Below are 13,282 nucleotides of genomic sequence, written 5' to 3' on the forward strand. Positions count from 1 at the left end.
CCGTCACATACTTTGCAGGTCTCTGTTTAGCATCTCTGCTTGCTGTCCCTCCCGCCCGCACTCTGAGTGCTTTGCTATTTTTACTGTGTCTTTCAGATTACCCCAGACTTTTCCCTCCATGGATGCTGGTGCAGGTGACCAGGGTACCACTGTTGAGGGCAGATGGGATGCAAAATAGTTACAGTGTGTGCAAGAAACACAGCAAGCAGAGATGCTAAACAGAGAACTGCAAAGTATGTGAAGGAAGGAGATCACTGAGGTGGTAGATCGATGCCTAATACATCATATTTCTGTGGCTTCTGAGTGAAAAGATGACTGGGACAAATTTTAGCAGGATGTTTTACATAAATAGCAGCTACAAACATATCAACAGCCAAAAAGAATGACAACCAAAGGGGAAAAAAAAGCAGCTCAATTAGCTACTTTATGGAAAGACTGAGGAACAAATACAACCCAGAAGAGAAGTTTTTCTGCTCTCCAGGGCCTTTGCACATTCCTGTTATTCCCACTCCTGGCCTGTACAGCTTTGCTCAAAAACCTATTTGGAAAGCTTTTGGAAAAACATCAACATTAGTCTTTGTTTGAACCAGCTGGAAAAAATGAGCTTTCCTAAACACTTGGAAAGGCACAAGAGTGACTGACCTAAAGAAACCCTTGGAGGTTGTCCTGGACTCAAGGCCCAGACAGACTTGTTTCCTCAGATGTAGCTGCAGTGCTTTAACATGTCCCTCCAAACTTTCACCCCACAGACTTGAGTATATGTAGCTTCTTGCTGAGCCACTTGGCCCAATGGACTGGCTGGAATGGGAGGTGTGGGGTGCCAGGGTCAGGCATCTCCTTCAGCCCTGGCAAGGACCAAGAGAGGTGCTGTGAGGCTGCGTGCAGCCCACGCAGGGTGAGTGCTTTGGCTGCCCCTGCCAAACCTTACAAACAGGTGAGCTCATACCAAGCAAAGTCCCTTCTGAAAGTAGCAGGAAACCCAAAACCTGTCAGCTTTGTGACACATGCTTTGGAAAATCCCTTCCAGTGCTCCAGTCATCCCAAGCTCCATCCCAGACAAGCTGAGCAGCTGGCCGTGCCTCAGCCCAGGCTGCTGCTGCCAGCCCCATCTGTGGCAATGATGTGTCAGGATAGAATCAAGATCTATAGCTCCCTTCCTGTGCTGGCTGCTAGGTCTTTGAAGAGGACTGTGGGCACCAGAAACAGGGTGTCTGCAGGGGGTAAGAGCTGGTTTGTTTATTCCAATGCAATAATTACTGGGAAGAGAAGTCAAAAACAGGAGCTAGTAGCATGTGTACCACAGTGGGCTGCACAGATTGGGGTGCTCCCACTGCTCATGTTTGTCCTTTCCTCCATCTGCTCTCCTTTCTGTCTCTGCCAACTATTCTACAGCTCCCTAGGCCCTTCCCACTCCCTCCAGCAATGCCCAAGATCTTGGTGGTACCAGCACCAGGAGCTGTGGTAGCAGCAGCAGGTGCCCCAGGGGTTCTGGCACCTTTCTCTCTCATCTCCTCCTCTAACCCTGCCAGCTCAGTGTCTCCTCTCACTTTGCTCCAGGGCTGATTTTCAAATTTTTGAAGATTTTGGGCTTTGACTGTCAGGCGATGACCAGGCAAATGCACTCCATATCAAAAGGCTCCAGCTGTGCTGGGCGAGTGGCCACGCTGCAGGATTGAGGGGGCTGAGCACAGCATGTTTGCCAGGCTGCAGCCACAGAGTGACCTTCATGTGGTGGCTCAGGGACAACTGCCCCCACTGTGTGAGACTGCTTGTCGTAGAGAAGCAGTCACCCTCGGTCAGACCAAATGTCCATCTGACCCCACAGCTTGTCCCTACCAGCCGCAGATGCCATGGGAGGAGGGTGAGGACAGGCTGAACCCACTGTAGCACCTTCCCAACCTCTCCTCCCCAGCCCTGGGAATCCAAGGGACCTCCTGGGCCACGGTTAGTGTCTCTGTAGGCAAGAGTTTAAATTATTTTCCTTCCTGTGACTTTTTCCTGCCACGTTTTGAAGCTGTGGCTGGCTCCCATGGCAGAGCCCCACTGCATAATGACATGCGGTGTGAAAGCGCCTCTCTGTTTTGAAGCTGCTGCCTCCTGCTTTTGCTTCATGCCTCCAAGGTGTTGGCTGGGAAAAGGCAATGGATGGCCATGGCCTATTTGCTGGTCCCAGGCCTCTTCTATCACCTTTTTGGCTGAAAACCACCACATTTTCCCTGCTATTGCAACTGCTCTACACTTTCAACTAGGAACAGTCCCTGGCTGTCTGGGGCGGGCTGTGGGGCAGAGGCTGAGAGCCCGTTCCTGGCCCAGGCTGGCACCTGGATCTGCACACAGCGAGCCACCAGTGCTGGGCTGCCACACAGCCGTGCTGGCCACAGTGCCAGGCCAGGGACAACACTCACACCTCATCCCAAAACCCTTTGTGCAGTCACTGTCAATGCTGTGATCCCTTTATTTCTCAGTGCCCTTTTCTTCTCCATACAGCCAGTAACTTAGTAGCACACAAGATATTTTTAGAGCTAACTTAGAAGTGCTTCAGGTCTGCAATTGGGTGACTCAGCTGCCAGTGCTGTTTACTTTAGTTTTACAATCAAACTGGGCAATTACAGCTCTGAACAGCTATTTAGAGACCACCTTTCCTTGTCATGCTGTCAGAGTCTGCACGCAGCACTGTCTGTAAAGCACTTCGCACACCCAAGTACGTGTCTGAAGGTTTTCTAAAGCAGATGGAGAATAAAGCCCTGGGCTGTCACACCTCTTTCCTCTGTCTGCTTGTAAAACCACCTTCCTGTGCCCTTCCTAACACCACCTCATTGCCAGAGGATCCGGCATGCTCTGCTGGGGATGCTCCCCAAGATGACAGCTTGCGAAGGATTGCTGCAGGATTTGGGTCACGGCCGGAGCACGAGGTGGCATTTTCTCCCTAATGAAAGTCTCTCTCACAGCTTTTTCCTTTCAGAGGAAGAAATCTTTGCAGCTCACAGAGCCATTTGTACTGGTTTAATGATGCTCAAGACATTTATCCTAGGGGACAGTTCTGCCTGAGCTCCCTGTTTACTTCAAACTCATTTATTTATAACAACCTTTCCTCCAGTTCTTGAATCCTTCACCTGCATGAACATCTCCTGTAGATCATCTTTATTGAATACAGTTAAGTGTAGCTCATGGGGTTATTGAATTACAGGCATCAACTTAGCAAAATGAGATAAATCACTCACATATTAGCCTCTCTCTATTAAACACATCTCACCCAGAGGCATTTTTCCATAAAACAGTTACTATATATCAAGCATTTGAATATTTGAAGCAGCTAAGGCAGGCTTCTCCCAGCAAGAAGGCACACAACGGGAATGTAGCAGCCCTCTCTGAAGGATGTTTTACTGCCTAAAATATTTATTTGAAATAGCACCCTCTATGTGAGGCTTGAACAGTAAGAGCCTGAGAGCTGCATTTGCTCTGATTCCTATCAGATTCTCTTCCATGCAACGTGGCACTAAGCGGACATGACGCTGGCCACCACCTAGCCATGACATCCACCTCTGCCCAGCCCCTGGCACAGCAGGGACAGGGCCCTCCCTGGGCTCGCTCCCCAATGTGCTCCTGCCAGGCACCAGCAAATCACCAGCTCGAGGACATTTTGTCTTCTTCGAGAGAGTGGAGCTTGATTTGGGCAGGAGCAGCACTTGGAAACGCTGATGCCATGTGGGAATGGAAAGGGGACTCAGCTGTGGCCTCAGCCCCTGGCATGGCGGGTGAGCAGCAGGTCCTGGAACTGCCCAGCCCCAAACCACACCTCTGCTCGCCTACCCTGCAGCACCCTCGCATTCATGCCGCTCCAAAGTATCTCCAGAACATTGGTTTGCTTTTCTCTCTCAGTAGTTTTCATTCTGGACACCTCTTAACTTCTCTTACCATGGCCTCAGCTTTGGTATTTTCACAGTCCACGACATATCCATGTCTATCCTTCCCTGCTTTGTGGTTTGACATGCCTCTGGTTTTTTTGCGGGTTTTTCCCCTTCCCTGTCTGACTTGGAAGCCTGAGACGGTGTGGTGATGGTTTATTTGGGAGATCCTTATCCCCAACTGCATCTGCTCCAAGCCATTGATGCTGCAAGATTTTCAGATCAAAAGATTGACTGAAATACCAAGAAGGAAAAAAAAATATATACATATATACAATAATCTGCCCTGATACATCACCATGAAGATCAGTAACCTCTCAGGACAGGCCATGCTCTGCATTGTTGCTCCTTATGCACAGGATTTTGTTCTGAATAGCTCTTGGATATTAATTAACATTTTGTAAATAATTAGCATAATCAATATTTTAATTCCTGGCATTATTAAGAATTACACAAGGAATGTTAAGGATCAACAAAGGTGTACTTGTAACCTCATGGAGCATAAACCACCCTGTTTAAATATTACTATTTAAGGTACTGCTCTCAAGGAAGGTAATTTTTACAATCAATTAATGAGGTTTCCAGCCAGTGAAAATGTTTTGCAGTGTGGATGTTTAACCCTTTTCCCTGGAAATGCCTTTAGTTAAGGAATAAACTGCAGATTCAGTAACGGTGATGACATCTCTATATTCCAGTGTCCTCTGGGGAGGACAGGGGTGCTTTTCTGTCCCATTTTGCAACATTCTGTAAAAAAACACAGTGGAGACAAAAGCTGCACCACCCCTCCCCCTGCCTGTGGCCCTGCACCCTTCAGGACCCCCCTCAAATGCACTGAACCCCACGAGCAGCACTTGTGGCTGCAGCACCCCTGGGCCGTGCTCAGTGGGATCAGTCACTGCCTGTGGGCACGTGTGTACAACGTGCTGGAACCACACCAGGGGGGAACTCCCATTTCATGGCCTTTTGTTCCAACTGCAGGTTTGTTATACCCACTTTGTCTTCCAAATCCAGACTCCAGTTTGGTTTTTCCTCATTCCTTTGAGGTATGTGCATGTTGCTGGTTTATGGACACCGCATGGTGCAGCATAGGTTACTCTATTAAAACACAAACCTCTGGGATACCATTCCTTCTTGTTCCCAGTGAACTGGATTCCATACTTTTTATTCTGTTAAAAAAAAACCCAAACAAACAAATAGACAAATATGACAGACAAGCTTTCTTGATAATGTTCTATGTTGATCCATTTTCCCTGCCTTCTTTCCTGATGGAAGCTAAAATCACTCTTAGAGCCATCTCCCGCTCTCTAACATTTAAACCAAAATGATCCATCTCTGGTAAACACAACTCAGCGTGTTTTTCATTAGAGCAGTGGCTTGGCACCTGTGTCACCAACTTCCCCCGTGACTGTGTTCATTGTTCACACACTTGGGGTGCTGCACTCATTGAAATTTTGTGGGCAAGGGCACAGCAATAAATCCCCAGGGGCTGGAGACAGGATTGCAGATCCCAGCAGACACTCGAAGCAATGTGAGCAACAGGTGCTGTGTGAGGCAGCTTCAGGCCATGAGCTGGTCTCCCCTTCAGCCCATTAGAACTGTCTTAGAGTGCTCGCACACTCTGCAACTTTTCCGTCAGAGAAAAGATGTTTTACCAGCAGATTGTCCCTTCTGACAGTGGGTCCCCTCAGCATCTCGAGCTATCCATGTCCTGCTGAGCCCCAGGGCACAGACCAGCCAGCCTGACTGACCAGCACCTTGCTGCCTGCAGCCACCACCCTCCCTCCTCCCCTCAGACAGGTCCAGCACTGCCTGAGCCTCCTGGGGAGCTGGAGAAGCGTGTGATTGCAAGTGACAGCCTCACCTCTTCACCCATGGAGCGAGGGCTGGATGAGATCTGATCAAGCAGCTGCTCATCAGCCCCGGGCCTCCTCCGCCCATCACTCTGGAGGCACAGGCTGCTCTGTGTCAGAAGTCCCTGCAGGGCTCTCTCAGCAAGGTCTCCAAAGACCCTGAGGGGATTTTCAAGCCAGCTGGTTTTGTCTGGTGTGCAAGTAAATTGCACGGCTGTATTACATACCTGCATGGCTGGTAGGAGTGGAACATACTTTAGGAGTTTATACAGGCCTTTCCTGGGCTGGGACATCATACTCCCTTCATCTGTTCTTGATCTGAAAGCAAGGTGAGGCAGAGAGCCAGAGCAAAGCCTGAAGCCTGTGCAGAGGACATTAGGAGTGCCCAAGCTGTGTACAAGCTGTCTGCACTGAGCTGAGCACTGCACTGAGCTGAGCTCGAGGCACACCACCCCCCTCCCCCTCCCCGTGATCATTGTTGGCACCCAAATGCAGGATTTATCCCCAAAGAATCCTTCTCCACAGTTTGCTGGGTATCTCCATATTCTAATCTACAGGAGCACATGGCTGAAGCAGGTGTGAAGCATGCCAAGCAATACATCCTACTGTCTCCCCTGCCCAGGTAAGGGCACGAATTCACTATGGTGGAGCTTGGCTGTTGTAGGAAGCTTCACAGGTCCCTAACTATACTTGAGAAACACCATAAACAGAAACAGAAATTTAATTTTAAAAGCTGATCAATAAGAGCAGCTCTTAGCACACCTGGCCAGCATCTTGTGGGAAGACCAGCCAAATACTAAAGGCAACTCTGCATAGACAAATGTAGGACATGGTCAGATTTTGGCACAGCAGGACAGAGAAGGAATGAGCTCCCATGAAAGACAGGGATGCTCTTTACACCTCAGGGCAAGACAATCCCTCTTGGCCTTCTCATAGAGTGCCTTTGGGACAGGTGTAACCACGGTCCTTCATAAGCATCTACACAAGGGCTTTTCACCTCTATCTCAGCACTCCTGTAAGCACTGTCCATACACAAATCCCTACTTCATCTCCCTCCCTCGGTCAGCCAGCTGCCTCCCATATGCACCTAATGGGGTGTCAGAGAGGCTGCTGCTCTTTACACACCATGGGTGACACACTGTACAGATTCAAAGCTCCCACAAACATTAAACAAAGGCTTGCTCCAAGGATATGGCAGCCTTCCCACATCCCCAGCTGAGCAAACGGAAACACTTCCCAAAAGCCATGCCTTAAAGGCTGTCCTTGGTGTTCCGTGGGCTCAGGGCTATGTGCCAAGATGTGCTGAGCAGCTTAAGTAATAGCCCTTTCACCTGTTCCCCTGGCTCGGGGGACTACCCAGTCCACCTACGCAGGAGCAGAAATGCAAAGGGATAGTTAAACTCAGGGATAATTAAACTCCATGAGAGCCAACAAAAGGCACCCTAATTCTGGCAGGCTGAAAAGTACTTTTCAACATCTTGTGACATGGGAGCTTTCAGAGCAGTGATGGAACTCATCCAGATTCCCATCCTGGGCTGGAGCTCGTGTCCATCACCTCAGAGCAATGGCTTCATTAACATCAGTGCCAGTGCCCAGCTCTCCAGCACAGCATCCCTGCAAATACAGTTCCCTGGAGACAGCTCCTGCCATCACTGAAAGCCTGCCTGAAATCCTTGAGGAGGAACTTATCACAGAAGACCTGGTGGAAACAGCAGCAGCTTTGTTTCTGTTTTGCTTTCAAAGGGTAAGCACCTTTTTCTCTCTCTATCCTACTGCTGGAGCAGTTTGTACATCCCATCATTCAGATGTCTGACAAATTATTTCACAGTGCTCTTTATCCATAGCTGTGACAAGCAAATTACACTGAATCAGGCTCATCTACCTTGGTCTCCAGGGACACTAGATACTAAACTGTCTCAGAAGCACTCAGAAGCAGCCTGAAGCACTGCCACCACTCAGCCTGAAGGAGGATGCTGGGATAGCTGCCCTTCTCAACAAAAAAAGGCTGAGCTATTCAGGGGAGGAACTAAAATAGGGTATAGGGAACACCACATTACTCATTCCTTCTCCAGAAATGAGGCTCATTTTAACCATGGCAACAATATTTACTCCAAATGGTAGGTCTGCGACTTCACCACTGGCTCCAAGAAATACTCCATGTCTTTTGTTCCTGATACACAGTAAGTCCTATTGATGCCTTAGGTTTTAACTTTTGTATTTTTCAAATCCTGTACTGCCTAGTTGAGGCGGCTGTTGTGGGGTCAGTAGCTCTGACCCAGGAAGCTGTGACCAGTCCAGAGAGATGGTCCCGTGAGGAACTGTCTTCCCAGAGCCCGGTGTCTTCCCTCAGCCGTAGCCAGAGTGCCCGTGCAGAGGCTGTCAGCTCTTTAGTGATTCCAGCTCGTGATTTCAGCTCTTGCTCTGCGGGGCACCCTCCAGGCCAGACCAGGAGGAGAGAGACGAAGAGACCCGTGTAGCAGTTCCACATGGGGCAGCTTCATTAGTCTGCACCCCGCAAAGGGGACACCAGGGGCGGGCAGCTCTCTGCCCTCGCAGGGGCAGAGGGCTAGCTTTTATAGGGATACAGGGGTGGGTGTCAGAGGGTAAAGGCCAGTGGGTTACAAAGGATCTGCACAGGGTCTCCCAGAGGATTCTGGGTCTGCCTTCTTCTCACCATAACTGAAAAGTGGCTGCCTTTCCAGGGGATTCTGCTGGGAGGTTATGCAATCTCCTTATCTCAGCAGGCCTCCCTCCAGGGCAGGGGCTGGGCATACCCCACACCGAGTGTGTAACTCTGAAGTTTCTTGTAGCCTGTTAACTGCTGTTGTCTCATGCTAGGTAGACATAACAAAGCCTCTCCAAGCTTGCTCTCCAAGGACAATCAGATTGTCCTAGGCCCAAAATGTGTAAACTAAGAGGGGGGCAAACTTGGGGCAGTTACACCATTAACTGAAGTTTTAACTGGAGAATTAACCCTGATACGCAAATGAACCAAACTTGTAAAAGGGTGAAGAACCCGTGACCCAGGGTCCATCTTGGGTGTAGCCTTTTGACTGCCCAGGGTGTACCTTTGAAGGCCCTTCAAATAAATACCTACTATTATTCTCTTATTCTTGTCTAGTCTCTGTTTTAGGTGGCCACCTCAGGCATCACTATGAGCTCCTGCAGGCTCCATTACCGCACTTGGCTGCAGCCGAACTGCCTAACCCCGCCCATAAAATCATCAACAGCCACCACACATGAAAAGCAGAGATCACAGCTTGCCTTTCAGTGAAGCCAGAAGAGTTTGTCCAGCAGTGGCTTCAGAATGAAGGAATCATAGAATATCCTGAGTTGGAAGGGGCTCACAAGGATCATTGAAGTGCAACTCCTGGCCCTGTACAGGATAACAAAAATCCCAGAACATGACTAAGAGCATTACCTAAGTGCTTGAACTCTGGCAGGCTTGGTGCCATGGCCATTTCCCTGGGGAGCCTGTTCCACTGTCCAGCCACCCTCTGGGTAAAGTTATCCAGCCTAAACAGCCCCTGAAAAAAAGAATCTAGAAGAAAACCTGAACACTGGCCTACCCCTCAGCTGGGCTTTGCTTGGGCACTGCCATGGGCAAACTCAGTGAATGCACTGAGCATTTTCCTATTTATACACACACAGGGAAGAACAGGACAGAACCAGTCTTCTGGTTCTTCCCTCTAGGAAGGTGGGACTGCTCCTCCCACCACTAATGCTGAAACCCTCTTCAAAAGGGATCAGTGCAAAAGTTATTTATTTCTTCTTAAAGCAGCTGGGTCTTTATTTGGTACGTTAAATGCAGAGCTGCCACAGGCCAGGCTTGCTGAGAGTGCCAAGGTTAAGGTGCAACTGCATATTTATCCTCACAATCAAGTTAAGCTTGTAGCCCATTTCCAACATAAGCCTACTCTAGCAAAACAATTTGTCCTTTAATCACAGCAACAAAGGCTCCCAGACTCCAGCTATTTTAAATTAACTCAGATGGGTCCAGATAATTGTTGGTGAATAAGGAAAAGCTTTGAAGTTCTTGAATCCAGTAACAAAAGCTGAGCCATTCAAGGAAAGAAGCATGGCTCGCACGCTGGCTGCTGCTGCCATCTCCTCAAAGGAATTTGTAACTCTTCTATTAAACCCTTCTCAAAGGTGCTTTCTTCTTCCTCCCCTCTCTGTAACCCTCATGTAGAAGCCCTATCAAAAGCACAACAGGATTAATGTTATTTTATACAGTTCAGGCAAGTAATTTAGAGCCTTGCCCTCAGTATTCCTAAAGTCGGTATTAAAAAGCTTGTCTGATGCAGAAGATCTCTTATAATTATCATGCATATGATGTGATTGACCTTATCTGCAATACAGAATCATACCCTGTCTTGAAGGTAGTAGAGGTTATACCAAGCATTGAAAAACTTTTTCTTTCCAAAGTCCTAGAGGAAGAAACCTCAAGTACCTCCCAGCAAATGGCCAGCTGACTAAGACATCAGTACAAGTCAAATATTAAGATATGACTTCCCTGTAGGATCTGTATGTTGATGTAACCTGCAATACATCTACTAAAAACAAAAATACGAGTGAATGACATTGAGAGTAGTAGGCTATTCAAAACTAAATGCAGAATATAATTTAGTTTTATTGTAATTAGTTGATAAGCTGCCTCTTAATCTCAAATATATTCTTAATAAGAAAATTAAATTCAAGCATAAACTAATGTCAAGAGCACCTTTTGTCAGCTGGATGCATTTCCTTTTGCAAAAATGAAATTAAAGCAAGCCTGCTACTTTTCAACTGGAGACATCACAATATAGTGGTATCAAATAAAAGTCTGCTTTCACATGAATAGTATTATCTACTATGCATTAATATGAATATGCATCAATAGGAAACAAAAATCTGGGCCAAGAGCAATTTAGCAAAAAAAAAAAAAAAAAGTTACTCTTGGCACCATGTGAGTACCTGGGAACAGTGTGGAGATACTGAACAGGCAAGCGTAAAGCCTATATATAAATTAAGGATAAAAACTAAAAATGCTTTCACTTGAAAAGCAAACCATGAAGTTTAAGGCACTCCCACCTGTATATTCATTTGTTCCAGAAACCAAGGAAAGACAGATTTTGACACCTCTTACGTCAAAATAAAGAGGGCATCATACAGTATCATAAAAGCAGCATAAATTCTGCACTCAAGAGTTTCTTCTTTAGTTTAAAGTCCCCTGAATACTTGAACCTGTGCTCCATCCACTCAGATGGTTTTATCTTCACCTCAAACATGGTTTGCCTCTCAGGCTGGCTAACAATTTGGTTTTTGTTTTGCCCCCCATCGGCATCTCAGTGCATTTGGATGAATCACACCAGTTGATATTCACACTACATGAAGCACCTGCAGAAAAAAAATCCCGCGTGTATTACATATATTTATGTCAAAATCATGGTGTGGTACTACCCTCCAAAATAAGAATGAGCTACAGAAACCTCAGAAGAACTATCCAGACAGGAATGCCTCTGGATTTTGTAGATGAAGAGGAGTTGTCTGATCTAGGGAATGTCGCTAGTAGTAAACCCACTTTTAAAGTATCTCCAGCTGATCAGCTACATGGACAGAATAAGAGTAATGACATTTTTTCTGCTTAAAGGAAAAATTATCCTTCTCACCAGTTAACAGAAGCCTGCCTTGCAAGAAAAATTCCCGTTGGATGCTGTTTCTCAGGACACAACCTGATACAGATGTATGGATGGGGCAGCAGGGTGTTTTCACTGATAAAAAGGAATACAGGCAAAAGTCATATGCAGATTTATGAAAAATAAATTTATTACATAACACCTTGTTTTAACAATGTTTGATTTTTTTTTTACTCAGAATACTTGTGTCATTCATGTAAAATAGTTTGATACAGTACATTGTATGTAAGTTTTTCCTCATAAATTCTAAGGCTCTCCTAACACCTTGTTCCTCTGCAGTAGGAATGGCACCCCTAAACAACGTGCGAACATTAAAAAAAAAAAAAAATTAACTGAACAAAATTTAAAATCCACTACACCAAGCTGGTTCTCAAAAATCATGACAAAATATCTGAATGGATGCCGCACCTTTTTAGGAAATATCATTCATGCTTTTTTAATCCCAAAGCATGCTCACAAATCATTAACACCAACAGGAAAAAAATAAAACACTGTCTATGACAATCATTTTAGTTTGTTTGCTGAACCAAACATGTTTATATCAATGACAACATACTTATTTTACTATCAAATAGCAGCTTTAATACCAGTCAAGTCATAGATTTCAAAACAAAAACAAAAACTTACGTTGGAAATAAATCTTTGGGACATTTGTAATTGCTGGGGAAAAAATGCAAACGCTTTCATGTTCTTAAAAAAATCTCATCGTAGCAATCGTGTCGGTCATGAAACATTGATCTAGGTGGAAAATGAACCAACCCACAAAAGTCACTAAAAAAAAACGTCTATCAAAACTGTCTGAGAGATGGTTAGTTTGCTTTTTTGCCATGGTAACATATACTGTATGTTTCAAGTACCAGTTCAAAGATGTCGTGTACTATTGGTCAGATAAAGTTGTTACATCAAGAGAATTCACCACATACGACAACAAAAATGCTTGCCCCTAGCACATTTCACAGCTTCAACTGCTACAGACTGTCACTGAAAAAAATGCATCGGTCAGTCTGAACCATGTCAAGTAAACTACAGAAGTAGCATATCCACAACACAAACTGTGCTAGCAACTTTCTTTTCAAGTCTAACCCCAAAACCAGGTACAACGTGGGAGCCCCCACTCGGCCCTGTGGCAGGGGATGGGTCGTGGCGGTCGGACAGGTGGGAGGTGTGGTTGTACAGTACATTCTCTGGCCCAAGCCGGGCTCCTGGCACGCAGCCGTGCGGCCGGTCCTGCAGCATTAGCAACGGCGCAGCGACGGCACCGGGTGCAGCTCAGTACCGGTGCGTCTGGTGCGAGTACTGCGGCGGCTGCTGGGAGGTAGCTGAGTATCCCATGCTGCTCTGTGGCTGCGATGTGCTTGGTCCAGGGTTGGGGTAGGCAGCATGGGGGTTGGAACGCTGCAGGGAGGAAAGCACAGACACACGACCCTTTGTAACACGGACATCGCGAGACAACTGCACCTACTGACTCGTTTCTTCATGAGGCACCCAGCGCACACGGCCTCAAAGCAGCTGCACTTCCAGGCTTCGTTTCACTTACTCTGTTTACAGCAGGTAACCGGCATCAGGAATAGCAGACCAGAAAGTGACAGGTGCCAGCCTTCTGTTATCCACTCTAATGGCCTCCTGTGAATCTTCACCCATCACAGTCATACCTCCAGCCAACCCTCCAGATGGCTACAATGCACCTGCACATGACACTGGGCTACCACCATTCATGGCAGTGGTCTTCTCCACTTGCTCCCTTCTCCTACCAAGAGGGTAGGCTGGGGTGGAGGTCCAGACAAGGCATTACTGCTGGTGAGCCACTCTGCCTTATTCTGGAGATTTTCACACATAGAGGATATACTTG

General features: G+C 46.9%; 1 protein-coding gene across 5 annotated transcripts in view; it reads right to left on the reverse strand.

The window, feature by feature from the left end:
- Positions 1 to 11,541: 11,541 nt before the first annotated feature.
- Positions 11,542 to 13,282, reverse strand: part of CDK8 (cyclin dependent kinase 8) — a 75,153-nt gene continuing 73,412 nt past the window's right edge. For all 5 annotated transcript variants that reach the window (XM_042014163.1, XM_042014162.1, XM_042014161.1 and 2 more), the window contains one exon: positions 11,542 to 12,828. In XM_042014163.1, the coding sequence (XP_041870097.1) occupies positions 12,703 to 12,828 (126 nt within the window). In that variant the 3' untranslated portion in view covers positions 11,542 to 12,702. The remainder of the gene's footprint in view (positions 12,829 to 13,282) is intronic.

Source organism: Corvus kubaryi, unplaced genomic scaffold (assembly GCF_017639235.1).
Source record: "Corvus kubaryi isolate FWS band 111438036 unplaced genomic scaffold, C.kubaryi_AGA036_p1.0 split1-65, whole genome shotgun sequence".
NCBI classification, from domain to species: domain Eukaryota; kingdom Metazoa; phylum Chordata; class Aves; order Passeriformes; family Corvidae; genus Corvus; species Corvus kubaryi.